At 37.6% G+C, this 27,347-nt stretch overlaps 1 protein-coding gene across 3 annotated transcripts; it reads left to right on the forward strand.

Moving 5' to 3' along the window:
- The first annotated feature begins 423 nt into the window (after positions 1–423).
- Positions 424–25,344, forward strand: LOC149844650 (SNF1-related protein kinase catalytic subunit alpha KIN10-like). Of its 3 annotated transcripts, none has more exons than XM_089997285.1 (11): positions 424–551; positions 7,649–7,838; positions 15,319–15,503; positions 16,732–16,914; positions 17,023–17,154; positions 17,245–17,430; positions 23,282–23,371; positions 23,454–23,537; positions 23,853–23,993; positions 24,090–24,287; positions 24,967–25,344. In XM_089997285.1, exons 1-11 carry the CDS (start codon positions 516–518, stop codon positions 25,078–25,080), a joined length of 1,539 nt encoding a protein of 512 aa, XP_089853411.1. In that variant the 5' UTR covers positions 424–515; the 3' UTR covers positions 25,081–25,344. The 3 variants fall into 3 exon arrangements, with proteins under 3 accessions (XP_089853411.1, XP_089853412.1, XP_089853413.1); XM_089997286.1 differs by lacking the exon at positions 424–551 and adding an exon at positions 4,707–4,886; XM_089997287.1 differs by lacking the exon at positions 424–551 and adding an exon at positions 4,713–4,817.
- The last annotated feature ends 2,003 nt before the right edge of the window (positions 25,345–27,347 follow it).

Raw genomic sequence — 27,347 nt, forward strand, 5'->3', positions numbered from 1 at the left:
AAGGAGAACCCAATTAGAGTTCTTTTTCGATTTTCTGAGGAGAGATAAAAATGGTTGGAGCGGCGAGGGAGGTTCCTTTTTTTTTTGGTCTTCTTCTCCAGCAATGATAACCTACCGAGAAAAGGGGTGTCTCAGCGATGACATCCACCACCGACCCCCCCCGACGTCACTAGTGACAGACCACCACCGACCCCCCCAACATCACTAGTGACAGACCACCACCAGTCCCCCGACGTCACCAGTGGCCATCACCAACATCCGATTTGGCCACCACCAGCGTTCGATCCGGCCACCATTGGCGTTCGATCTGACTAACGAAGAGGTGAGAAGAACAATGAGGCCTACCTCAAGTCCAATGGGTCAGCCCTCCTCAAATCCTCGTTGATGGGTTTTCATAAAGAGGGGAAAAAGCCTTCGTGGTTCTCCTTTTCGACAAAGAGGCCTACCTCAAGCCCTCGTTGCTGTGAAATACAAAGAGGGGAAAAACCCTCTGTGGTTTGTCCGACCCTCTGTGGATGGTGATGTCCGAGGATTGGGGTACCACCAGCAAGGTAAAACCCTCCTTTTTTCTGTCTTAAGGAGTCATCCCCTGCTCTTTTGTCGCTGCAAACTATCTCCAATGGGAGGGCAGAACTGTCTCAACGACCCAATCCTTGCCCCCTTACCGCTGCAGACGTTTCTATGGCGAGAGAGCGGATGCCTCTTCTATCGATCTTCGACAAGAGAGAGAAGAGGGCAACAACCAAACCCTCTTTCCTTTTTTTTTTATGATTTGGGTTTCGGCGAAAGGAAAAATATTCGGTTGGTGGCTGCACAATGAAGATCAGAGGGACATTGCACCCTCTGCTTCGCTTCCTCTTAGATTGGCAGAGAGAGAGCAAGGTTTCCTTTTGCAGCCTGCCCTCTATTTCCCTCTTTCTATTTCAAGTGACGGTCATCTTAGGGTGCCGTTCACTGAAACAGAAAACAAAGAATGAAAAAATTTTGTTCATAAACAATGATTTTGATCATTGTTTATTTCTTGAAAACAATGTATATATTACTGACTTTTCTTCGTTAAATTTTTTTCTTTTTTTTTATATGTTGATTGATTTCCATGACTACGAGCATACTTGATTTTGATGGGCGCACATGATTGCCACCACAAGAAAAGATTGTCTCGCTTTGATACCAATATAGGAAACTTTAAATGCAAAAACACAAATTTGGCGGGCTGAAGCGTGCATTGTTATGCTCAAAATCGCCAGAAAGGTCCTCACTATTCAACCCTCTTAAACTGTAGTAATTCTCTTTTAATTTAGAGAACTGAAGACTTAATTTTCTGTATGAATCCCATACATCAAGACACTACACTTATAAGAGGTGCACTTATAAGAGGTTCAAGCTTGAAACACATCCCTAAGAGAAATCCTTTCAGCCCCAAGAGACACATCTTTTGGGGTTTCATACATGTAACTGTTAAACATGTTTTATTATCTGATTATTTTATATGTAATTTAACCGTTACATGTATGAACAGTTATGACTGTTGACATAAAGTGACTTTTGGGATGGCCATATGACCTTACAAGGCCCAATTCAATGATAATCCTGAGTTACACTAATTCAAGGTAATTTAAATTCACATGATCCAAATTCCAAAACCTATTTTCAACTAAACATATAATGTATATATTTTTTCTTTTTTTGAATCTGATAAGGAATTCATATTTAGTACTCCCCCTATTTTCAACTAAACAAAAAAAAAAAAAACAAAAACAAAAAACAAACAAACAAACAAACATGCAAACATGCAGATCACATCTACAGAGTGTGATCCACGAAAAAACAAAAAATTATAAAAGAGAGATGATTTCTATTAAAAAAAAATTGTATCTTCTTTAGTACTCAGAATCTACGATTTATGTTTTACAGTGATTCCAACACTAATAGCTTTGAATAAATTAAATTCATGCATTAAGATATGAAGGTTTCTTATTAGACACCAGTGAAAACACTTTTTCATGTTTCCTAAGCAGAAATATTAATAACATAATTGTGAACAACAGTAGATTGACATACTCTATTTTAAGTCATTCATCTCAACTGGTTGACCAGACTTTGGTGGTGTCACGTAGCATGTTTTATGCACTAGATGGTTCATATTCTCAGAGTTTGAAGTGATATACTCTTAATTTAGTAGCAATTTCAATCTGTAAGATAGAAAGCTAGCCATTCTACATAGAGCATCACTATCCAAGAGACCCGGTTTGTCTCCTACTTTGGAATCGATGTAAAGTTGCCTCCCTAGTAGGGATGTAAATAGTTACGATTCAGGTAGGATATCCAGCTGAATCCATTTAGTCGGATTTGGTAGCCAAAGTGGATCTAGATTCAGTATCAAGTTTTGCATCTAAGTTTGACTCTAAATCCAAAAAAAATCCACACCTGGCTAAAATATGAACTCAAATACATGTAAAATGTCGGATTCGGATTTGGTTTTGGTTGATCCCCATCTGACTTCGAATCTGAATCTAGATACTAAATCTGATTAAGTGAACTCGGTAATGGCTACATTTGACCCGAGTCTGACCCATTTATATCCCAGGAAGTCACCATTGCGTTCACACATCAGACAAGCATCTCCTAAAATTGGTGTTCTAACATTTGTAATATGAATTCAAGAGCAATCCCAAAATGTTACCATCACAAGGCTAAAAGGAAAAGTTCGATTTATTGTGCCTCTTGATGGGTATGTTCCACTTGCTCTTCTTGAGTAGGGATGTCAATGAATCGAATTTTATCCAATATTTGACTAAATTCCATTCCAATTAGTTGCATTTTGTAAGCCAAAACCATATCCGATGACAAATGGATGCAGATATAGTTTTGAACTTTTGCTATCGAATTCGACAAATATCTGAATTTGCCGGATATCTGAATATGTTTACATGTAAAATTAAAAGAATATCTTATATGAAAATTTCACCATCTGAATCTGTTTAGCCATTCGATTAGTCGAATAAGGCATTGGCCACATTCAGAACCATTTACACCCTTATTCTTGCACTATGAACCTAGGGCTGGTAAATGAACCAACAGAATTGAGCAAAAGGGTGTTCAAGCTTGGCTTGTTTCTGTGGAGATCCACGCCGAACTCAAGTTCATGGCAAGCCTGAGTTAAATGAGCTGACTCGTTTACAAAGATATTTTTTTAAAATTGTAAATAAAATTTGGAATCTAAACCTACCGAGTCATGCTCAAACTAGCTTATCACAAAATAAATACATTATTTTAATGCTCTAAGCAATAAGATTTTAACTCCAAACTTATTGCTTGAAAGCCAAACACTTTAATCATCTACACTTGATGATATAAAATATATTTATTATCAGTTAACAATCTTATACAGTTGAACCAAGCTAAATACCCGGTGTTGGTATTCACCTATCGGGCTTGATGAGCTGATTCCATGAGTTTCAACAAGCTCTTCATGAGCCGAATACAAGCTGAGTCATGAGTGGTTCATCTTGTTTCCCAGTCCTAGTTGCACTAAAAAATTGTCCTTGAGTCGAGCTGAGCTGAACACCCTATGTTCGGGCTTGAGTCATTTAAGCTGAACGAGCTGCTCATGGTTCAGCTCGCCAGGTATACAAACTGATCACAAACGAGCTGCTCAGGGAATAATATATACCTAACCCTTAAGGCATGCTAGAAACTTTTCGTTTGCTCATTTGCAAACTACGATCTTTTTCTTTGAAACTGAATCATTTCCTTGTATTCCAGAAAGCTTCTAGGTTAATAGGAAATAAGTAGGCATTAGCAGTTGTTCTTGAGATGTCGATGAGCATAAGGTGAAAAGAAAAGCAGAAGGGGGCATGGGATCAACCTTATTATGGATCCATAGAAAACTAAAATAGGTTAGAAATGACAAGATTTTGCCAACCTTATGCAAAACCATAAGGTTTGGTTTGAACCCAAGTTGAATAAGACTTGATGTTAATTTTTAGGTATGGTATTGGGTCCAGACTCAGGTCTAATCAGACCCACCATAAGAGAAACCATACCCCAACTCGATAAGAACTATGAACCAGACTTGGGCCATACAGGGTAAAACCATATTTTTCATTATTTTTATATTGAAAGATTCATGGTCTCAATCGAAACTCAGGTCAGGTATAAAATTTCACAAACTATACTGGGTCCATGTATTAAGTGGACCTTCGGGTCTGGACCCAAGTCTTAATCAGGTCTTCTTATTTATCACGGACCTAAGGTTCGGTTCGGGTGGCTGACACACCTAGATATAATCGTTTTGGTTTACATGACTTCTTTTGTCTTGTAATATATGGTGGGACCCAATATTGTTTTTTAGGGAGTGTTTGCTTATCCAAGATTTGACAGAATAGTAAAACAGAACAGAACATATGTTCTGTCTGTTCTATAACAAACTGTTCTTTGTTTCGTCTCCACCCAGGGGTAGGGGTAAAATGGTGTTTAGACATTCCTAAGAAGTGATTAACGCATGTTTCGCGTGTCCACCGCATCGTTTGGCGGACAACCAAGCAAACGCTAGAAGCTGTGTAAGGGTGAACAATGCGTCCCTCGGCTTCTCGCGTGGGCGCATGGGAGTGTCCCTCGCCGTACCAGCCCCCCCTGAGCGTTGGTACCGGGAAGGCGGGGCCCGGGGAAGCCCCGATAAAACAGAAAAAATTAAAAAAAATCGCACGAAACCCTCCGACCGCTCTCCCTCCTCTCTCTCGCACTGTGCTCTCCCCTCCTCTGTCTCCTCTCTCCCGGCAGCGCGGAGAGTTTTCCGGCGATCCAATCTACGGGGGGTGCGCTCTCTCTTTCTCTGTGTGCGTGTCTCTCTGTCTCAGTCGACGTCTCTCTCTCGGCTATTGTAGGTTAGGGTTCTCCCTCTTTTTCTCTCTCTCATTCTCATGGTTGCAGTGAACCCTAGGGTTTGCTGAATCTTCTGTATTTTAAGCTTAGAGTTTGGTATTTTTGTATTGTAATCCCTATTTTTTGCAATTTATTGTATGAATGCATGCTAAATCCGAAAATGTAATCCGGTACGGTTAGGGTTTCGTAAATAACGGGGTTTTTATGCTCAGATTTTGGGGTTTTGCATTTTAATCCCTATTTCTGCAATTTATTGTTTGAATACATGCTAGATCCGAAAATCTAATTCGGGTAGGGTTAGGGTTTCGTAAATAAGGGTGTTTTTATGCTTAGATTTTGAAATTTTCAAGTTCTCTCTCTCTCTCAATTCGGACTTATAAACAAATGCAATCAATGAAGGATACCTTTCCCTAGCTTATTCAGCGAGAAAAAAAAAACAAAAACAAAACAAAAAACAAAAAGTAAATTCATTCAAACTAAGTTAAAAACTGGGTCTGCTGTCAATTTAGATTTCCATAGAACCCGACCCAAAGCTATGAATCATGAACTATGCATAAAATGGTACAGATTCTCTCTGCCCCCTTGCACCAATTCTGTCCATAATCGTACACACAGCAGACCGAAATCATTCTTTGATTTGGCAAATGGTATTGAATCTGATAATATCAATGAAGCAGTATTAAAGCTCAACAAAAATAGTGGCCAAATTGATGCACAAACTTTATGTCATCACAAATCAAGAGCACAAAAATATGTATCACGAAGGTATATAGTTCAACTAACGGTCCCTGGGTTCATTAGTTGAGGTCACAGTTCGTCAAGACCCAAATAATACAGTTAGTCTGGTTTGCCAAGCCTCAAGTTCGGACTGACTAATCTGTTCATCAAGACCACCAGCCAAACCAATCATATTCATAATTTCATACCATTCTAGAAAAAAAAGTGCCATCCAGTTGAGAGCTGAATTTGATTGAGTATTTGAGAAATGAGAAATATCGGCGATATCTGTGACTATATATGAACTAATTGTGAACTCTTTAGTCATGACTCTTTTGCCAAGGGACATATGTTGTATCATGTATGTATCTAGGATGTGCGATTATATCATATTTGCTTGACTCATTGTGTTTGACATTATTATCTTGTTGAGTCTTTAGCTGATACATGTCTGCTGGTCAAACTCTCTAACATCTATCAATTAATGATTTTTCTAAAACATTTTTTGTACACTTGATGTGAAAATGATCCATTGTGTAATTGGGGAATGGATGCAGTATGTTAACAGTGCATGTAGGCTCTTGGACAGCAAACCAAAGGTCATCACATGGTATTCAGAGCACATGATTGCTTTTTACTTCAAATGATTATACCCGACTGTATCAGGATATTTGGGTCTTGACGAACTGTGACCTCAACTAATGAACACAGGGACTGTTAGTTGAACTATATACCTTCGTGATACATATTTTTGTGCTCTTGATTTGTGATGACATAAAGTTTGTGCATCAATTTGGCGACTATTTTTGTTGAGCTTTAATACTGCTTCATTGATATTATCAGATTCAATACCATTTGCCAAATCAAAGAATGATTTCGGTCTGTTGTGTGTATGATTATGGACAGAATTGGTGCAAGGGGGCAGAGAGAATCTGTACCATTTTATGCATAGTTCATGATTCATAGTTTTGGGTCGGGTTCTATGGAAATCTAAATTGACAGCAGACCCAGTTTTTAACTTAGTTTGACTGCATTTGCTTTTTGTTTTTTCCCTTCTGAATAAGCTAGGGAAAGGTCTCTTTCCTTGATTGCATTTGTTCATGAGAGAGAGAGAGAGAGAGAGAGAGAGAGAGAGAGAGAGAGAGAGAGAGAGAGAGAGAGAGAGCTTGAAAATTTTAATAAATGACCGAACAGGTGAAAACTTTTAATCTGGACATTTTTTCCAGAATTAAAGTGCATCCAACTACTGAACTTTTATAGAATTTAAGAAACCTGAAAATTTTAAAATATGAAAAGTAGAAAACTAGACATTTGAATTTCTGGATTTGCAACCAAACAGGCCCTTAGTGTAGTTGAAAGAATCGGAAGTGTGGAAATATTCTAACTATAATGTACATTGATGTTCCCACTGATGTTTAAAATGGCTTATTGTGTGCTATCTTTAGCATACTGTATGTTTTTGTTGGAAATGCTCAGCATAGGTTAAGTCATTAGCCAATCACCTGGTTTGAAAACCTTCATTCACCTATCCTTGTTGATGACCTCTTTATACTCTTTTTTGTAGCTTTGCTCAAACTTCCTTACAAACATTACTTTTCTGTACAGTGTGCTACAAACCTCTCTCAGCACTGAATTTTATAGGCTCACAAATGAGTAATGTAATTAAATCACATAGCTAACTTTCGAGATCAGCCTCTTTGGTTGTGTGCATATTATGGAAGAATGGGATTCAATTATTTGATTTAATCTCCTGCTATCCTTTTCTCTGTGAAGCATATTTCCAAGCCTTCTATTGTTTAATTTGCTATGTTGAATCCATTTTTGAACATTTTTACTGCAGAAGAAATTTAAGGTTTTTCTAGATTTACTATTTAGATCTCTTACTTGTTTCTCCACATTACATGTTATTTCTTATTGATATTATGTCTAGTTATGTTAATGTTCTGTTTTAGCACAACGTTAAGGAAGTAAAGCAAATGATTTGTGAAATTTCAAGGGTTTCTTCACTTCTTTTGAGTGCTTATTTGTTGATTTGTGTAATGTTTAGATGGAAGGACCAATTGGCAAATTGGGTGGTGGATCAGATGTGTTTTTGTCAAACTATAGGCTTGGGAAGACACTTGGAATTGGCTCCTTTGGTAAAGTGAAAATAGCAGAGCATGTTTTGACGGGGCACAAGGTTGCTATCAAAATTCTCAACCGTCGAAAGATAAAGAATATGGAAATGACGGAAAAAGGTGCATATTCATAAACTCGCCAGTTAGACCTAAGTTTAGCTAAACACATATTTGTTGCAACATTGTTTTTCCAAAACTATGGTTATTGTTTGGGCTATACAGATTTTGTGCTGTAAATATTGAAGCTACTCTTTTCTGAGTTTGGGAGCATCATGTAAAATAATTTGCTTAGAATGGTCAACCGCTTTTTTCTTTCCATATATTAGGATTCCTTTGCTTGGAAGTTTCAGACTTGGTATCCATTTGTTATGCTATGTTGTCTTTTATTAATTTATTTACCTTACTTTTTTTAGAAAGATGTATGGAAGGTTTGCCTCACCCTCTCACGGAATAGTACTCCAAGTGTTTTGTGTATTCAAATCTATTTTGGATTTCCTAATTTATTTATGGTGCAGATACATGGCACATACCTTTATGTATCATTTTTCCTTTTCTTGTAGTTGCTCTGTTTTTGATTTGCCTGTTTTATGACATGTGCATCTAAATCAGCCTCCTCTATGTAATTTGTTGCTTGTTCTTTTCATATTTCAATTTATAGGAACTGGGTTTGTCTTTTACTTTTTGATTGTCTTTATCATTTAAGGCACTGTGAGTAAAATTTACTGTATTTTTCCTAATGTGTAAACATTAAGTTGTTATTTAGCAGGTTCAAGTTTAGATGCACTTATTTAGTAAATAACATTTCGGTCAAAATCTTTTTTTAAATATTTGCCTGTTGCACTTGCACATGTTGCAAATTATTTGGGCATTTTTATTTTTCAACTGGTAAAAAAAGAAATTATTTTATCACTTAGCTCGTTGATTCCATTGTTCAAAGATGATTAACAGAAATGAGAGATATATTTCAACCATTTCATTTGTCGTTAGTAGAATATGATTGCATTATGTAAGAGCATTTTGTTAGCACTGATAGCAGTATCGTACCATATCATATGATATGATACAGTATATCGTAGCAGTGCTAGTCCATGCAATACGATATACTTCCTTGAATTGGAAAATGTAGTGCATTGGACCGTATAGTATGCAACATGCCGTATCGTAAGATACAACTATTTTTTATATATTTTTTAAAAATTTCAGGTAATTTATTTTGTATCATTTTTCACTTTTAGTGACAACTTTTTACATAAATAAGGCTTTGGTAGAGTCATATTCACTTATTTCATAAGCTAGGGGGACAAAAAACTAGAAATTTCTTCTTAATTTATTGTGATCAGTTAAGACAAGAAAGAAGATAAGTATTCTTAGTTGTCAAAAGCTGCGCCTAGGCTGGCTAGGCTTAGAGCCACAACCTAGGCTTATGGGTCTTGGTGGTAGGACCCTATTTTTTTACCTAGGCTGCCTAGGCTGTCGATGCCTAAGCCGCATGGACATAATTGTCATGTTTTTAAATTTTTTTTTCTTTTTTTTCTTTTTTCCTTTTTCTTCTTTCTCTCCCTCCAAGAGCTTTCTTTTTGTTATTCTCTCATTTTCTTCTTTTATTTATTTTTTTTACCTTATTTTTTTCTTCTTCCTCCTCCCTCCACCCCTCCGCTTAGTTGTCAAAGGCAAAGCCTGGATGCCCGCCTAAGTGGCCTAGCCGAGGTAGTCTCTCGGTCTGATGCGCAATTGCACAAACACATATGTTTTCTGTGTACTTGTGTATAATTATATATATTAACATATCATAAACATATATTATAAATTTACAATATTATGTGTTTATATTATATATATATAATTATGTATATACATATCTGTATACTTAATTCATACATAATCTATAAGCGTATGAGTTTTCTATTTGACTGTTTTTATGTAATATAATTGCTTTATACTGTTCGACAACATGTTATTATTTGTCTATTGCTTATTGTTGATTGATTTTATGTTGTATACATGTTTGTTATTAATTTTAGTAGTTTATTTACATATTTTGTATGTTTTTTTAATTGGGGTACTGCCTAGTCCGCATAGCCCCGCCTAGGCCTCACTTAGTCTTTTTAAGGGGCTCACTGCCTAACACCTTTGACAACTAAGGAAGTATTATTGTTCAACTTTTGTGCTTATTGTAATTAGTGAAACTAATTAATGAAAGACATAATGCTTAGTTGTTAGTACTTATGAAATGACCTATTTTCCTTTTTTCTTTTACTTTCATGTTTAATTTCAAACTCTTTTGATATATATAATGAATTCATTGTTATAACAACATAATTAATTTGATAATTGTTAGATTATTTATTCATGCTCAATTTATTTCATAATTAAGTTTACTTAATATTGTAGACTGACTTTTTAAATGTATTTCTCTTTGTGGTCATATTTATAATTTTTGTATAGTTATTTAAATTTTATTTTATTTTAATTTTGAATACTGTGATTGTTACAGTTTGTTTACTCAAAACTCTTTTCTTTTGTTTGTTATTTAATGTGACTCATTAGTAGTAGACCTTTTGTTTTGTCAGTTGTTAGTTTGTTACAATATTGTTTTGCATGTTATAGTAGTGCATGTGTAAGTTTATTGTTCAGTATGCTTGAATTTGATTTTTTTTAATTTCATTCTACGATTTTCTATTTTTTTCTGATTTATGGATTTTTTATATATATTATTTTTGTGATTTTACAATGAGTTTGTTTTTCTGTATCTTACAATACAGTATGATATGGTACAATACACCCCTATCGCTGACCCTTCTGGTATGACAATATAACATTGTTTGTTACCTTTTCTTTCATTCTTAGGTAGGTTACTAGGTTGAATCGACAAGTGAATTATATTGCTTTTCTTGCTTGCCTCTAGTTGGTTTTCTAACCTTCTTCTATGCAAGATCTTGCTTCAAATGGTTAAAAACCCCACAAACTCAACGAAATTGTACTAGAGCAATGCTGCCGCTCCTTAGTTTCATCTGGGAAACACTTCATAACTCCAAAAATGCTGTTCCAATCATGTGCAGATCACTCTCACCACACTTAGAACTCAACAACAACACAAACACTTCTAAATCCACCAACTAAAACAGCAAAAATTAAGCCGGGATGCATCAATCTTTGAATCAGCCATTATTTTTCAGAAAATGAACAACAAATAAAGGAAAAAATGTATCTCTCTGAATAAGGGTCCAAATCAAACGTGGTTTGTGCCAAAAATCTTCATTTCAAACTGTCTTTCAACTGCAACCAAGTGGGATTCTAACAAAGTCCACCTAGATTAGTCATTAAGTCTATGGCTGATGTCTGCTATGCTCTATCAAGAACTTCAAATCTCATCTTCTAGACGAGATTTGCTGCCCTTCAATATTCAAAAGCCCTCTCAATCCAGCTCTAATACCATCTAAAAGATTAAAAGTTTAGAGAGAAAGCACAAATACACGATAAGAGAAAAGAGCCAAGACTAAAAGTGTTTAAGCACAAATACACGATAATAGAAAACAGCCAAGACTAAAAGTGTTTATTATTGAGGGAACCAGAATACAAGAGGCGGCCTCTCTTTTATTGGGCTATACACATAAATAAAGAGCAATAGAGTATAGTACCTTATTGGGGTAATATACAACTGAACCAGTAAAGACAAAAATGCCCATACGAGGACCTATTTATAAAAGTGCAAGAAAAACTATGAGCTGCAGGCTATGTCCCTCAAAGCACTGTCAACCAAGAAGATACATGAATACAAGAGGTGGCCCCTCTTTTATGAAGCTATACACATAAGTAAAGAATATTAGTGTAGTACCTTATTGGAGTAATATACAACAGAACCAGCAAAAAGACACAAATGTCCATATCAGGACCTATTTACAGAAAAGTGCAAGAAAGCCTAGGAGTTGCTAACTCTGTCCCTCAAAGCACTGTCAACTAAGAAGATACATATGTTCACAATTATATCCCAACAAAAGTTGGGATCTGAGAGCAACAAATCATCTCTAGATGGGTCTTCAGCTGTTAATTCTACAGCATTCTTTGATGATAAGATTCCCAATATTCCTTGCTTGGCTTTCTATCATTTTCAGAACTTATGATACCGCACGAAGCAGAAGTTCAGCCTTTTAGAGATATCTAGGTTCCTCTGTTTACCACATATAGTTCATTACAATGAAAAATGCTTATCAAAAGGGTTTAAGATATTCTAGTGGTTGATTCCTTGGCTGGGATTCTTTCTGAAAGGAAAAACATCAAGTACCAGTACTGTCGGCTGTGCTTGTTCCATTGATGAAAGCCTTATGGTATGAGTGATAACAGTATTGCTTGAGATTGTTGTTTAATGCATTATCCATGATTCTTGTAGATGAAGCACACATGCGTGCGTGAGTGTCTGTGTGTGTGTGTGTGCACGTCGTGTGTGGAATAGTTGTATTTATTTATTTATTCTATGTATCTGAAAAGTATTTGAAGAGACTGTGTGGATGTCTCTTTGAGCTCGATGTGGTCCACCTCCAGTGGTTGGATATGCATCTCGGAGGGGCTTTTCAAGGTTGGTTTCTCCTTCGTGCTAAAGGTGGGGATAATATGCTAGTGACATTTAGGCTTTACGATATTGCTATTGGCTCTCTTGACAACTCTGATGCACTAGTTATCTTTAAGGGTTCGCCGCTCATGTGATTCCATGTGACCATGTCTAACTTCCAGATGAAACCATTTTCTAGAATATTCCATGTGACCATGTCTATCTTCCAAATGCGATATGTCACCCTCTTACACAACCTTGCTGGAGACCAAGGGGCCTTTCTGCTTTGTTTTACTATGTCCACCTTCAAGGATGGAAATGTTCGTGTGATTTATTTCATTAGGCATTTGTTCCCTCATTAGTATTTGGAAACAATTAATGCCTTTTGGGAACTAATAATAGGAAATGCTGGTATTGAAGTCCCAAGTGAGATAAACAATCAGGGTGTCAGCCTATGTCACACGGACTCGGCTAGGGGGTCGACGCACCCGCGTCAGCATGCCACGACATGGGTGCGGCTTCGAACACGGGACGAACTTCGTCAACAAGTGTCGGACTCGGTCAACGCACCTGGGCCAAGTTTGTCCACTTTATAGACTCGGTCAACGCACCTGAGAGAGGAGAGGCAGGAGGTAGCGGTCGGCGACCTCCTGCCGATGTCTCTGGCGAGCCGAGAGACGAGGAGGGTGTGTGTGCTGGGATTTACCAGAGGGGAGTCAGGCCGCCGACGAACAGAAGAGGACGAGGGAAAGAGAAGAAGAAGACTGTCGACCGACTATGCACAGGCGGCAGGGGCGTTGCCCCTGCCGGCCTGTCGGAAAGCAAGAGGTAAGGGCCAAAGCCCCTGTCGACCGACTTAACATAGGTGACAGGGAGGGGCTCGACCCTTCCATTGCGAAAAAGAAGAGGGAGATAGCAAGGTCGGGGGCAGGGGTTTGTACCTTGCCGACCAAAAATGCAAAGGCGGCAGGGGCTTTGCCCCCGCCAACTAGAAGTAACAAGCATCGGGGGTAAAACCTTTGTCGTCCTGCCGTGAAGAAGACGAAGAAGATGAAGAAAAGAAGAAAACAGAAGCAGAAGAGAAAACAGGAGAAGAAGAGAGGGGTTGGGGATTACCTGAAAAAAGGAGTTGGCAAAAAGGGGGTCGTCGCCGTAGAAGAGGGCGGTCCCCGGCACGGGGTTGCCGGGGAAGGTGGGTCTCCGGCAGGCGAGGTGCGCACAGTGGGGAAACAAACGGGAGGATAGAGAGAGGAAATCGGGGTTGCTCGGGGAGAGAACGGGAGAGACGGGAGGTGAGAGGTGCTCGCCGAACTGAGCTTGCCGGCGAGACGGGGCTCCGATGAGGGCTCGGGAGAGGGTGGGTTCGAGAGAGAAGAGGGCGGCAGAGAGGGAGAGAGCTCCGAGAAGGCTCTTCCGGCGAGGGCACAGGGGGAGGAGAGGGTAACCGAGAGGGAGAGCGAGTGGCGAGCTTGATCAGCTGGAGCAAATAATTTTTTTTTACAACAAGATTTCTGAGACATAATCAACAAAGTTTTTGTAGGTTAATCTCATATATTTTTCAGTTATTTCAGTTATGTAATAAGTTTCTTAGTATATTACTATATTTTAACTTTTGTTTGTTAATTTCGTATATTTTTCAGTTATTTCAGTCATGTAATTAGTTTCTTAATATATTTTAACTTTTGTTGGTTAATCTCATATATTTTTCAATTATGTAATCAGTTTTTTAGTTACTTTCATTTGTTAATCTCATATTTTTTAGAATAATCTCATATATTTTAACTTTTGTAGGTTAATCTCATATATTTTTCAGTTATGTAATCAGTTTTTTAGTATATTTTAACTTTTTTTGGTTAATCTCATATATTTTCCAGTTATATAATCAGTTTTTAGTTACTTTTATATGTTAATCTCATATTTTTTAGTACTTATTTGAGATTTTCTATTTCTTATTGGTTGTTATTTCATCAATAAAGCATTTCTTTATTTATTTGTATTTTTAGATATTTTTTTATAATTTTTTAAAAGTTTTCAAATTTTTTTTTGAGGCTTACGCTTTATGCCTCGAGGCTTACGCCTCACCTCGGTTTTTGGTGGAGCGCCTCGCTATGCCTCACCGCTTTTCACAACAGTGGCGTAATGCAAACCCTCCCCTACGTGCTTTAAATAAGCACGGGGAGGGGGTATTAAAAGTACCCGGACTGGGTCTGGGTCGAAACAGTAACCCGGTCCGGACCTGACCTGGGTCCAATTATATATATATATATATAGCCAAGTCCCCATGTCCAAAATTTTTGAAATTGCGCCCCACCCGTGTCGCACCTGCACCCGCACCCATGTGACATAGCTGTCAGCCCTATAGTCTGACCATATCATGATTAAGCTATGGCCTATTCTACAATGTTAGGGCAGTATGAAGATCAAAAGTGAGACAATCAGTGAATTTGATAATCCTGGGGTATATTTTTGTACTGTTAAATATTTAATAAATTTTGTTAGAAATTCTATAATATTGGAAGTTCTTATTTGTGAATTCTTCTAGAAAGGTACCCTGTAGGCATCTAACTAGCGAGGAGTGTTCTTCAAAGAATAGGCACAGATAATTGTTTGACTATTTATTTTTGTGAGTTAACATATTCTGTGATAGCTGTGGCGTCTCTCTCTCTTTCTCTCTCTTGTTTGTTGCTACCGTATGTCCATGCCCCATGGTTGGCAGTGATAGTTACGGCTATTTAGTTTGAAAGACTGCTTCTGATGTAACGTCTTGATGAAGGATATTTAGTTATGAATAATTTTATTTTTTTCATTTTCAATAGATGTGGTATGGTACCCTCAATTTTAAGTGCAACATGTGAATAGTTAGTAGTTTTTGTTTATTTTTTCTTTCTATAGTGTTCCTGTAACTAACCCTGATGCAAACTGTTCATCACTTTTGATGTCATCTTCATTGTGGTATTTTTTGTCTTAATTTTCTGTCATAATTGATTTCGCTGATTGTGTTCTTCCATATCTTTTCTGTATTAAAAATTTGACTGTTTCTATCAAATTATCCAGTTAGACGGGAAATAAAGATCCTGAGATTGTTTATGCACCCTCATATTATACGCCTTTATGAAGTCATAGAGACACAATCAGACATCTATGTTGTCATGGAATATGTGAAGTCAGGCGAGCTGTTTGATTACATTGTAGAGAAGGGTAGACTGCAGGAGGATGAGGGCCGTACTTTCTTTCAGCAGGTAATTTGCCATTTTCCATGTGCATAAGTTTCTCAATCTCAACTTCTTACTGTCTTTATGTTTCCATTGATAAGCGTGTGCAATAGTTACAAAATGTGAACACAATCATGATCTGTTGTATTCTACCGTTTTGCTCAAATACTTGCTTGACCTTCTGCTGTTATACAACTGCCTCACCTTTCAAAAATATTATATCTAATTGCCTTAGTCTCCATTATTCTGATTGAGTCCTACCATTTTTATCCTGTTTAATTTTGTCATTTATTCTGGAGAGGCTCACCATTCATTTTCTCTTTGAAGGGAGAAAGGTGACCATTTAGTTCACTATCCCTTGATGTCTGACCCCATTTTTTCCTTCTAGGTATTAATTTTGATGGAAGGATGCTTGGATTAGGGTTGTTGTGGTTTGGTCATTGGTGTTAAGGTAAATTTTGTACGCTAAGGTGAATAGGAGTGGGCATTGGGTTGGGTACCCGATGGTTAGTTGGATAACCAACCTGAGATGGACTACCTTGTGCAGCCTAAAGCCCAATAAGTGAGAGGCCCGACCTGGCCTGACTAGTCCTGGTGTGGTTGGAACTAGGCAACATCTCAATGGGGCTCGGCCAGGCCCAGCACGTTTACTATTTGGTCTTAAAAGGCCTGACCCTGACCCACTTGGATCTCATCCTGATAAGATCTGGGCCTGGCCCAAACCCAACAAGAGTCAGGTCAGGATTTCGGGGGTGGGTGGGTGTGTGGGTGGATGGGGTGGGGGCGGGGGTATGGGTTAGGTCAAGCTGGCCCAATGTCCAGCCCTAATCAGGAGGCTAGCATGCTAAGAAAGGTTAAAGAAGTCCATGGCTGGCAGAGATGGAGTTTAACGGCGAACAAACATGGTTTACCAAAGAGGGTTAACATTGAAATAAACGGCATTTCCGTTAAAAATGAGGGTGATGTAGACATTTCTTTAATGACAGACAAACAACTGATTTCAATGCTGAATTAGGATTTTTGTGATGGAGGACGGCTCAAGTGGGTCTTTAATGTGGTTGGGGAATATATAAAATTTTCCAAAGTGTTGTGGGTAAAATGTGAAAAAGATTCAAGGTTATTGGTATCTGTTATTTGATCTGATTAAAATTGAGATAATTTATTTTCAAATAACATGATTTTTTTTAGGGTATGAAGAGTCCTAATTTTTCATTCTCAAGTTTTCAGCATAACTTACAGTGACTTTTGAAAGCAGATTATTTCTGGTGTGGAGTACTGTCACAGAAATATGATAGTTCACAGGGACCTTAAGCCTGAAAATATTCTACTAGATTCCAAATGCAATGTAAAAATTGCAGATTTTGGCTTAAGCAATATCATGCGAGATGGCCATTTCCTGAAGACCAGCTGTGGTAGCCCAAATTATGCAGCTCCTGAGGTAAGTACCACTATCTAGCATTAGTGATTTTGTATTCAAGTTTTATGTAAGTAGATTATGGTGAGGTGCTGTGCGTTTGAAATTTTTGTTTTTCCTCTTCTTATGTAGGTAATATCTGGAAAACTTTATGCTGGACCAGAGGTAGATGTTTGGAGCTGTGGTGTGATATTGTATGCCCTTCTTTGCGGGTCTCTTCCCTTTGATGATGAGAACATCCCGAATTTATTCAAAAAAATAAAAGTAATTATCTGACATTAACATCCTAAATCTTCCCTTTCATTTTATTGTATTTTGCAGTATATTTTGTGTTTAATGATCCTTTGCTCATAGGGGGGGATATATACTTTGCCGAGTCATTTGTCAGTCGGTGCAAGAGACTTAATTCCGAGGATGCTTGTTGTTGATCCCATGAATAGGATAACAATTCCTGGGATTCGTCAACATCAATGGTTCCAAGCTCATCTTCCACGCTATTTGGCTGTTCCCCCACCAGATACACTGCAACAGGTGAAGAAGGTATGCTCCCTCATCTTGATTTGCTCAAATTCTTCTAATCATTTGATTTTGGTAATTCATGTGGCCAGATAGTACTTTTCTTTCTTCACATAAGTGATTCAGACTAAATTGTTGTAGTTCTATTTGTGCTGTATCCTGTATCCTGTATTTTAAGTTGGCTAAAGTTTTTATTTGTATTCTTAAAATACAACACTATGTTGATTTTCATCTTAAAGCTGCTGGCTCCAGCATAATTTCAATAGGAAGATTTTGCTTTTCTGCTTAAATCTAGTTGTCTTTGCTACACTACTCAACTATGCAGAATCCATGCTTTGTGATCAAATAATACTATATTAAGTGAAAAAATGTTAGTTTAAGTCTATGGCTATGTTGCATGGACTTTCGGCAGACAGACCTATGCCACATGGGTACTGATGCAGGAACAAGATACGGTGCGGGTACACTTGGTATGACCAATGTTGTCAAAATTGGTCAATTCATATTGAATCGGTCCTCAACCAATTCGAAGGTGGCCGATTCACCTGTCATTTCAACTAAAGTTTTTAATATTTTTAAATAATTTTTAAGATGGTTAAAATATTTTTTAGTATTTTTTATTTTTTAATGATACATGTCATCCAATGGTGTAAAAGTACCGATTCGCAAACGATTCGATTCGATTGAGAGTTTTTTTTGAGAAACAGATTCACCTACTGAACCGATTTTAACAACATTAGGTATGACATGTCCGTTCTCAAAAAATAAGGATATAGGGACATTGTTAGAAAGTGACTTGAAATACCTTGGGTTCAATAATGAACCCATACTTATGCACGTAAAGTGCAAATATACCCATTAAAAGGAAACAACACACACACATAATGTGCCAATACATAAAACCCATAAAAAGGGAAAAATATGACTTAAAGTCATAAGTTACATATCATTGAAGAATAATGGAGAAGGGGTGAAAACCCCATTACAATGGAGCATAAGCTCCCTCAAGAATACAAAATACAAAGGGGAAATCCCCTATTTATAAGCATGAAAAGGGACCACCTTGGGGGCTCCCAAAGGGGACGTTGGAGAGCCCCCAACGGTCACATTTGTGACCGTTGGGGGCTCCCAACGTCACTTTTGGGAGGCCCCCAATGTGGTACGAAACCCAAAAATATAAAAAACAAAACATAAAAATAAAACAAAAATTACAATGCATATTCCAATTGGAATATGCGTAAAATGCTAATTTACAAGAATACCCTTGAGGGTATTTTAGGAAGATAAAAAATATATATTTATATATATAAATAGAGATATGTATACATATATATATGTATACGTATCTTTATATATATATATATAAATATATATATGTACATTTAAGGATCAACATATTTTAACAGACATGGCCACACACACACACATATCTATATCTATATATAAAGGGTGCCTCTATGGTGGTATGGAGTCATGGTACTACCATACCTTATAGTGGTACACATGATTTACATATGTCTAAACTCCAACAGAAAAATTTCACCTTTGGATGGTGTTTAACATGTTTTATTTACTATTTTCATGTGTTATAATTGACTCAAATTGGATGTTTTATACCATTTCTGAACCACTCTTATTTTCACGAATTGTGAGCTGTTTATTTTTCACCATCTCAAAAGTGAATCTTATGGTGTATTAGACATGATAAAACCTTCTAATATATTAATTAAACCATGTTAAACACATGTGTACTACGGTTGAATTTACCATTTGGTGGCTAGATCCATGCAAACAAGAGTGCGAAGATATCATGGTACAGTAACACCATATATTTTCCCACATGACAAAGATGAACTCTATAGATGATTCATCATTGTTTCATTTGATGATTTTTTTATAATTTTTGCTAAATTTTTCTGTTTTTTTTTTGGATTTTTTGATTTTTTTATTAAAAATTTATGATATTTTATGATACAATACAATACGATACTGTATTAATTTGGGCCCGACCGATACGGGCATACAACCTTGGTCAATATCATAAAAGAAAATAGATTAAGTTAATACCCAATGTTGACTATGTCCAGCACTGGTTGGACTGTCCATGAAGTGTCCTGGTGTGCGTGAGTGTCTGGTCATGTTGATATGGGATACACATGCTAAATGATGCTTTTGTGTGGCATAGTGTCAGACACCTGCTTTCTCTAAAACTGACACCATCATTTGTTGGGCACTTCTGGTATCTCAGGGATAGCGTTACAAAAATTTGACGCCCTGGCACAACACAAAGTAAAATAAAGTATACCAAGCAAAAAACTAAAGATACCACCTTTGTCTTTCATAGTTCAACATCTAGACATCCAAGATATAGTTAAGAAAGGGGATGGTGGTTTCTTTTCAAAGTCAATGAAGGAGAACCATCCCTCACATTCATTGAAAAATTAAAACAAAAAGCTGCCTCTGAAACTCTGGGTCCCACAATACATAGATTCATAGAATAGAAAAAAAACCAGTAACGAAATTCCAAAAATGAAAAAATTGTTCACCTAATATTATCAAAATTTCACTCGTTTTTGTAGCCCATCATATGGAACCTTAATACATTACAAGGTAACACAAAATAAAATTCAAATGGAAACTCTAAATTCTCTTAGATTTTCGTGGATAATATGGATTTGATTCACACTGCATCATCCTCTTGGGGTTGGAGAAGGTCATCTCAACTCTTGAACTTTCTTGCTTTGGGTTTTGTTCTTCCAATTCCAATATATGTGGGTTACAGTCTACAAAAATTGAATTTGGAATCTTATTTGTGTTTTGGTTCTCGTTGTTTTATTCATCTTCATATTTGACTTAACTTCAAAATCTCAAAATATAACCTAAAAAATCTTCTACCACTTGATCAGATCTTAAGGCATTAAAATTTTTGAAATTGGATATCATACATGAACTTATGGTCATTTGGATCTTGATTTTCAATGTCGAACTGAACTCTTATCTTGGACTATGGATCCGATTAAGTCCAAACATGGTTTTGTTTCTATTTTCCATTAAGTGTTGGTTCACTATTCAGCAACTTAGAGGACATCAAGGTGGTATATTTGGGATATTCATCAGATATTGAACTCCCCTTGATTATAAGAGAGATTATCCTCAACTAAAGTCCCTCTTGTGAATCCAAAACTTCAGGATATTATCACAAATTGTGTCGTCCTCAAAATCTTGATTTCCACATGTTTGCTAAAGATAAAATCAAAATAATGTACTAGTCTCTTTTGAATTGTGATTTGATTTACTTGGATCATGTATTTACTTCTGCTTATGAAATGAAATCAATATAGGATCCTCATTCTCAGATTATCGTGAAATCTAAACCAAATTGATATGAACTTCAGCTCTGCTATTGGTCCAAAATACCAGGGGAACATTTGGTCTTCTGGTGTTTAATCCCATAGGCATCCAAGATGTAGATCTTAAGGAAGCCAAAAGGGAAAAACTCTTAAATTCAAGAAAGAACAATCTACTCAAGCAAAAGCCACCCTTAAAACCCACATCTTCTCATGCATAGAATAATAAATGAAAAATAAAGAAACTCAATAGAAAAAGAAACTGACCAAGATCATGGCGAACTTCCTATGGAGTGGCAAAAAGGAAGGCAACAAGATAAACTGTGGACTGTAATATGATTTCCTCACCCTTCAACGTTGACTGTAATATGATTCCCTCACCCTTGGACCTTGGAGATATGAGAATGATTAAAGAAGTGAACAGAGTTGTCTTAATCAAATGGTGGTGGAAGTTCCATGTCGACTCTTTTGGTGGGTCTTCTTCTTTGGAATCAAGTATGGTGTTGTAGAGCTGCCATTCAGCTGGTTTTAAAATCCTAAACGTGGAAAGTGCTCAGGCATATGGAAGGGGTGGTGTGAGGTGTACTATAAGACTTAAGGGACTGCTTGTCACTGAAATTAGGCTGTGGTTCTCAAAACAGTTTCCGGTCTCATCTCTGGCCATTCCACTGAACCATAAAAAGCTGAATTCCTAGCACTGTACCTCTTGGCCATCAACAAGGATTAGATTGTTGCTAACAGTTGGCGAGGAGCAGGGGATTCTGCGACATCATTTTTCAAAGAAGTCTCTCACTTAACAAAATTGAATAACGATCTCCTTTGATCAACAGCTACCACATCTAACACTAATATTCAATCATATGGAAATTTAGCGAAGAAGGTGCATTCTCCGTGATCAATCCAATTTTCCCGAGGGGACTGTTTGGGCCCCCCATCCCAACCCTAGAGCTGTGTACTTCATGTGTCTGATTTCACTCAAGAAGATACCAACACAAGACAACAGAAAACAAGAGATTTTCACATGGCAGACATTTGCTACATGTGCGACAACAATGAAGACTGAAGAGACTGCATGGCACCTTCTTTGTGAGTGTAAGTTCTTCTCCAAACTGTTGGATCTAGCCTGGACGGACTTTCACATTCAAGAATGGACTATATTGTCTTTCAAAGTGTTATTGGCTCCATGGGCAATGGAAAAGTGTAAGAAGCGGAAATTGGTGTGGAAGTGGTGGTTGCTTTTAGCTTTGTGGAACACATGGGAAAAAAGGAACAAGAGAATCTTCAATGACGAAAAAGAAAATGCGCTAATCACACAACAGGATTCAAGTTCAGATAACTGTTTATGCTAAAGAAAGATGGGCAAATCAAAACATAAACTGGTTGGTTTCTGCAGCATAGGGATCCACTCAGCAACTGAATTTTCTATGACTTATCATCCCTATTGCACTATTTGTTGCCCATGCTTTCTTTTTAAACCAATACCGCCCTTTGTATGTGCTCCCACAACTTCTTATCACCTTATTTTATCAAAATTTACCTTCACAAAGAAACAGAAAAGGAAACTTAGTCCTACTTTGCCTAATTATTAGAGTTCCTCAATCTTTTTTTAATCTTAAGGCAACCGTATTACATTTTAAAATGACAAAATAAAATTGAAATGGAAACCTTAAATGCTCTTGGTCTTTCATGATGCTATAGATTTAGATTGGATCATACTGCTTCACCTCCTCTCCCCTTTTTTAATTCAAAGTTAAACATGAATTAGGTCACTATGATCATAAGCTTTCCATGGCATTTCCTTGGACTTTCCTGAAAATAACGTAAAGGCCCCTTGGTGCCATCCAAAGGTGCCCCATGTGTAGTATACCCTGCTTGTTAATTTTCCTAATGTTTGATAACTCGAAGTGAGCAACTGTGAATGAATGGTATGTTCCATGCTGGATGACCAGGGGAAAATTTTAAAAGAGAAAAGAGAGTGGGTCTTCTATGGTTCCTGTACAATCCAAGGGTGACAAATAGGGAATATTATGGTAACAATTTTCTTTTATCCACTCCTTCATTAACACTAATAGGTTGAAAGTGTTAAATGAAAAATTCTATTCTCAGTCAACTAAAGGGATCTATGTTTCTGCAGATGCTGCTACTGTGAAGGCACAGAAGTTTCTCTTCTTTTTGATGGACGGTAGTAGTAGTTAAGATCATAACTGCGACTAACATGGTGTTATCTACATTATTACTTGTTGCCATTATATCTTTAGAACTTAAGGTCCTCTATTTTATTTATTTTCGTGGAATGATGCTTTCTCTTGTCCTTCATTTGTTTGCTCTTCCTTGAGGATCCACATGTTTTAGAGGCTCAAGAAATCCTTGTTTGTTTTTCTATAGTAAATAATATATGAATTGTGTATTGACATGGTGTACATATGAGGATTATGTATGTTTTTCTTTATTGATATTATTAGCAGACTAGTTTGCATTTAACATGTCTTCAGTTGGAGGATATTGAGGTACTTCATGTTTTATTGCAGATTGATGATGACATTTTGCAAGAGGTGGTTAAGATGGGTTTTGACAAGAACCAGTTGTTTGACTCTCTCCTCAACAGAGTACAGAATGAGGTATAAGTAACTCTGGGTGCTACGCTGTATATGATGTTTCATGGTTTATTTGTGATTGCATTGGATGATGTTAATTTTGCAGGCAACTGTTGCATATTATTTGCTATTGGATAATCGGTTTCGAGTATCAAGTGGATACCTTGGAGCTGAATTCCGGGAAACAATGGTGAGCAGTTCTGCTTATACTATCATTTATTTGCTGTAATGTTCTCTCTTTTGCCTGGTCTGTTTTAAGGTCGGTGGTCTCCCGTAACTGCGGGGACTTGGTTGAGCTGGAGTACAGAATCTTTAGAAATTCTGGTCTCTACTCATTTGTCCGAATGCATCAGGAGCTCCTCCTAAATTATGGCCACTTTACATCCTTAGACTAGCCTGCAGCATATACACTGATTCTTCATGTTGGTCTTTGCACATCTTATTCTGTTATTATTTTCTTGCATTTCATCTTCTATGATTATAATATTTAATGCATTTTTTCCAGGAATGTGGATATGCCCGAATGCACCGAGACGATGCTGGTGCTTTGACTGCTGGACACCTCTTTCCAGGATATACGGACCATCAGGGCATTGGTTTGAGGTCCCAGTTCCCTGTTGAAAAGAAGTGGGCTCTTGGTCTGCAGGTCTATAATGAACTGTTCCTACTTGGTCTATATGTATACTGTCCATGTTTTTTTTTGGGAGTTTGATTGTAATGATATGTTTCTTTGTTTTTGCAGTCTCGGGCACATCCACGCGAGATAATGACTGAAGTTCTGAAAGCTTTGCAGGAGTTAAATGTTGGTTGGAAAAAGGTTGGACACTACAACATGAAATGCAGGTGGTTCCCTGGCAATATCTACAGTAATGGACCGGCCATTGTGGAAAGTGACGCGGTTGATGCAAGTGCAGTAAATGTGGTAAAGTTTGAATTGCAGGTAATGATGTTATTTCTGGTATATGTACCACACATTTTATTGCAGAGGACCAGAACACACACACACACACACACACACGTGCACATAAATTGTAAAGAAAAATACAGTATCTTCTAGACTTGTTTAATTCTCAAGTTCAAACCTTAAAGTCCTCTTTGTCTCTAAGTATCTTGCATCTTGAACCTTGACGACGCCTACAATTTTTACTTCATTTAGAGGTGGGTGACGGAATCCAATTTCAGGCTTTGACCAAGTTGGCAAATTTAGATTACTAGAACATAATTTGTAATTGTAAACATTCACATTGGTCACAAGGTTATGTCACGCCATCTTTGTCAAGCAAAGATTTGGATCTTTGCTAAATAATCAAGTGTCAATTAACAAATCTTTGCTAATAATCAAAGTGTTTGCTAACAATCAAGTGTTAAATAACTGTCGCATCATTTCATGAAATCAACAGAGAAGGCAACAATAGCATGATAATGAGTGTTTGAAGCGAGACCCCTCAGTTAAGATAGCTTGATTTTGACTGCGACTTTAGCCGGTCTTGCTATCTTACATTACCCAAACAAAATTGGTAGGAGTTTTGCAATGCTTTATTGGGCAATTTTTTTGCATGCAGTGTCATCCAGGTTTATCACTATACTCTTGTTGGTAATTTGGATTGCTTTGATTGCAGCTTTACAAGACCAGGGAAGAGAAGTATCTCCTTGATTTACAGAGGGTCCAAGGGCCTCAGTTCGTCTTCCTTGATTTTTGTGCTGCCTTTCTGGCACAGCTTCGTGTTCTGTGATTGTGCAATGCCTACGTTCACTGAGAAATTTCAAATTGTACCGACCGACTACAAGCTTACGATGTATATATGTTGTCTCGTGAGCTTTTCCTCCCTGTTTTTCTTTTCTTTTTGGTTGCTCTATCTGGTCATAGGCACAAATGTAAGGCCAGGTGTATTTTAGTGGGCTGGCCTCTTGGCTGCTGCTTGCAATTGGTTTGTAATAAACTTAATTTGTTGTAAAGATTGACGAAAAGTCACATAACATGTATATTTTTTAGCGCCCTCTGTACGTGCATGTGCCCTGTTCTCCGTGCATTGACATAGGCGATGTGATATCTGGAATTCAAAATTCTATTCTTTTTAGTGAAGGCGTGCCTAGGCGACTTAGGCGATGGCATAACTTCTAGCAGTTGCTAGGTGCTTAGGCCAGTGCCTAGATTGGGGCACTTGGAAAAATAGTTTATGTATATTTATAAATTTGAAAAAAATGTAAGCTTGTCTTAATTGTATTTTATGAAATATGTAAAATTTTCACTAACGGGGGCTCGATTGTCTGGTAGGAGCTGCTAGTGCTCGTCACCTTGTGTTGGGACGTTGCAGATTCGAAACCCAGTGGTATAGTTGTGTAACTGGTAGGGGTCTGCTTAACCCCAGTCTGCCTTTAAAAAAAATGTAAGATTTTCAGATTACGGACGTTTGGAGAAGGGAATTTATTATCACGTATCAAACAGAGCTGGCTATTACAATGACAACTAACCAGAAACATCCTCTATTTCAAGATTTAGGGCACGTTCGGCTGCTCTTTCAAAACATGATTAAGAATCACATGGGGTCTCATATGATTTTGAATCTCAAGCAAATTTTAAAGTGACTCGTTTGGTCTAAATGAGATTCACTTTCTTACAGCTTATTCATTTTCTCATTCAAATGAGAAAGTAAATCTCATGTGATCTAACCAAACATTTCCTAATATCTTTGTGTCTTTTCCATCTCCTGGGGCCACTTCTGTGCTATATTACAGATCCTCCTACTTTTTTTTAATCCATCCTTTAGTCACTCCTTGAAGGCAATTTGATCTCAAAGAAGCAGCCCTTCCCAATCTTCTCCTCTCCTTCTAGATCAACGGTAATGGTGGAAGACCCCCCCTTGGGTTTTGAATTCAAGGCCGTGAAGTCTGTCTCTCTAGCCCTTGGGAGGGTAAAGAGCCTCCCTTAGTTGGAGTCCATGTCTGATCTTAAACAGGACCCTAAGGATCTATATGGCTTAACAGGAGGGGGGCAGGTTATCCTTGAGGGCAAGCAGAAAGCGAGGGGATCTCACAAACCATTAATTCCCATATCTCTAGCCCTCCTTAGTTGGAGTCCATGGCTGATCTTAAACATGACCATAAGGATTTATATGGTTTAGCAGGAGGGGGGCAGGTTATCCTAAAGGGTATGCAGGAAGCAAGGAGATCCCACAAACCGTTAATTCCTCAATCTCCATCATGCAATATATCAAATAAAGCTCATCTCTTGAAGAGGACTAATGTTCTCCACTCTCGTTGCTCTAACAAGTCGAGCACAAAGAGCTTGCTCCTGTCAAGACAGATGTCATTTGAAGCGAGGACGCGATCCTCAATTTCCCTAGAAGCTTCCAATGTTCTCACTTCTCAATGAAGAAGATTGTGGCTTGGAATGTGAGGGGCCTAGGTTGTTCACGGGCTCGTAAACAAATTTTGACAAAGATCTCATGCAAATTCTACAATAGTTAAGTGAAAGTTGTGTTTCTTTTTGAAACAAAAATATATCAGGAAACTCTCCCGCAACTCAATCGAGACTTCTCTAGTTTCTCCCATTTTGGAAATTTTGACTCCCTTAGGGATCCATCAAAGACGCACCTCCAAGTCCTCTCCACTGACCAATCCATCAAAGAAGGGAGAGAAATTGTTATGTGCAGCGACACCAGCTTTGACAGAGCCTCACCAATCATCCAAGGGATGTACCTTGAGTTATTCTAGGGCATAGCCCTGACTGCAGCAAATAGTTTGATTTGTCCATATGAAATAGATTTTTATTAATAATTGTAGCCATTTTTTATTTTATCTCAAAAAAAAAATTTTCGGGGGCCGCTGCCCCCGAACCCCGATTATCAAACCATTTTTTTTCCTACACCCCTGTTTGCCCCCCCCCCCCCCCCCTTCACATGAATCCTAGCTACGCCACTGTTCTAGGGGATTGGAATACGACCTTGCACCCTCAAGTTTAAACAAATGTCGGAGTCGTGTGGTTTAATGTAAATCAACA

The sequence above is a fragment of the Nuphar pumila genome, chromosome 2, assembly GCF_984573655.1.
Source record: "Nuphar pumila chromosome 2, dmNupPumi1.hap1.1, whole genome shotgun sequence".
Lineage (NCBI taxonomy): Eukaryota > Viridiplantae > Streptophyta > Magnoliopsida > Nymphaeales > Nymphaeaceae > Nuphar > Nuphar pumila.

Coding starts and splice junctions, on each gene's coding strand:
- LOC149844650 (XM_089997285.1), top strand. CDS start 516: ATGGTGATGTCCGAGGATTGGGGTACCACCAGCAAG. Junction 15,504..16,731: donor GCCGTACTTTCTTTCAGCAG/GTAATTTGCCAT, acceptor TTTTGAAAGCAG/ATTATTTCTGGTGTGGAGTA. Junction 17,155..17,244: donor ATTTATTCAAAAAAATAAAA/GTAATTATCTGA, acceptor CTTTGCTCATAG/GGGGGGATATATACTTTGCC.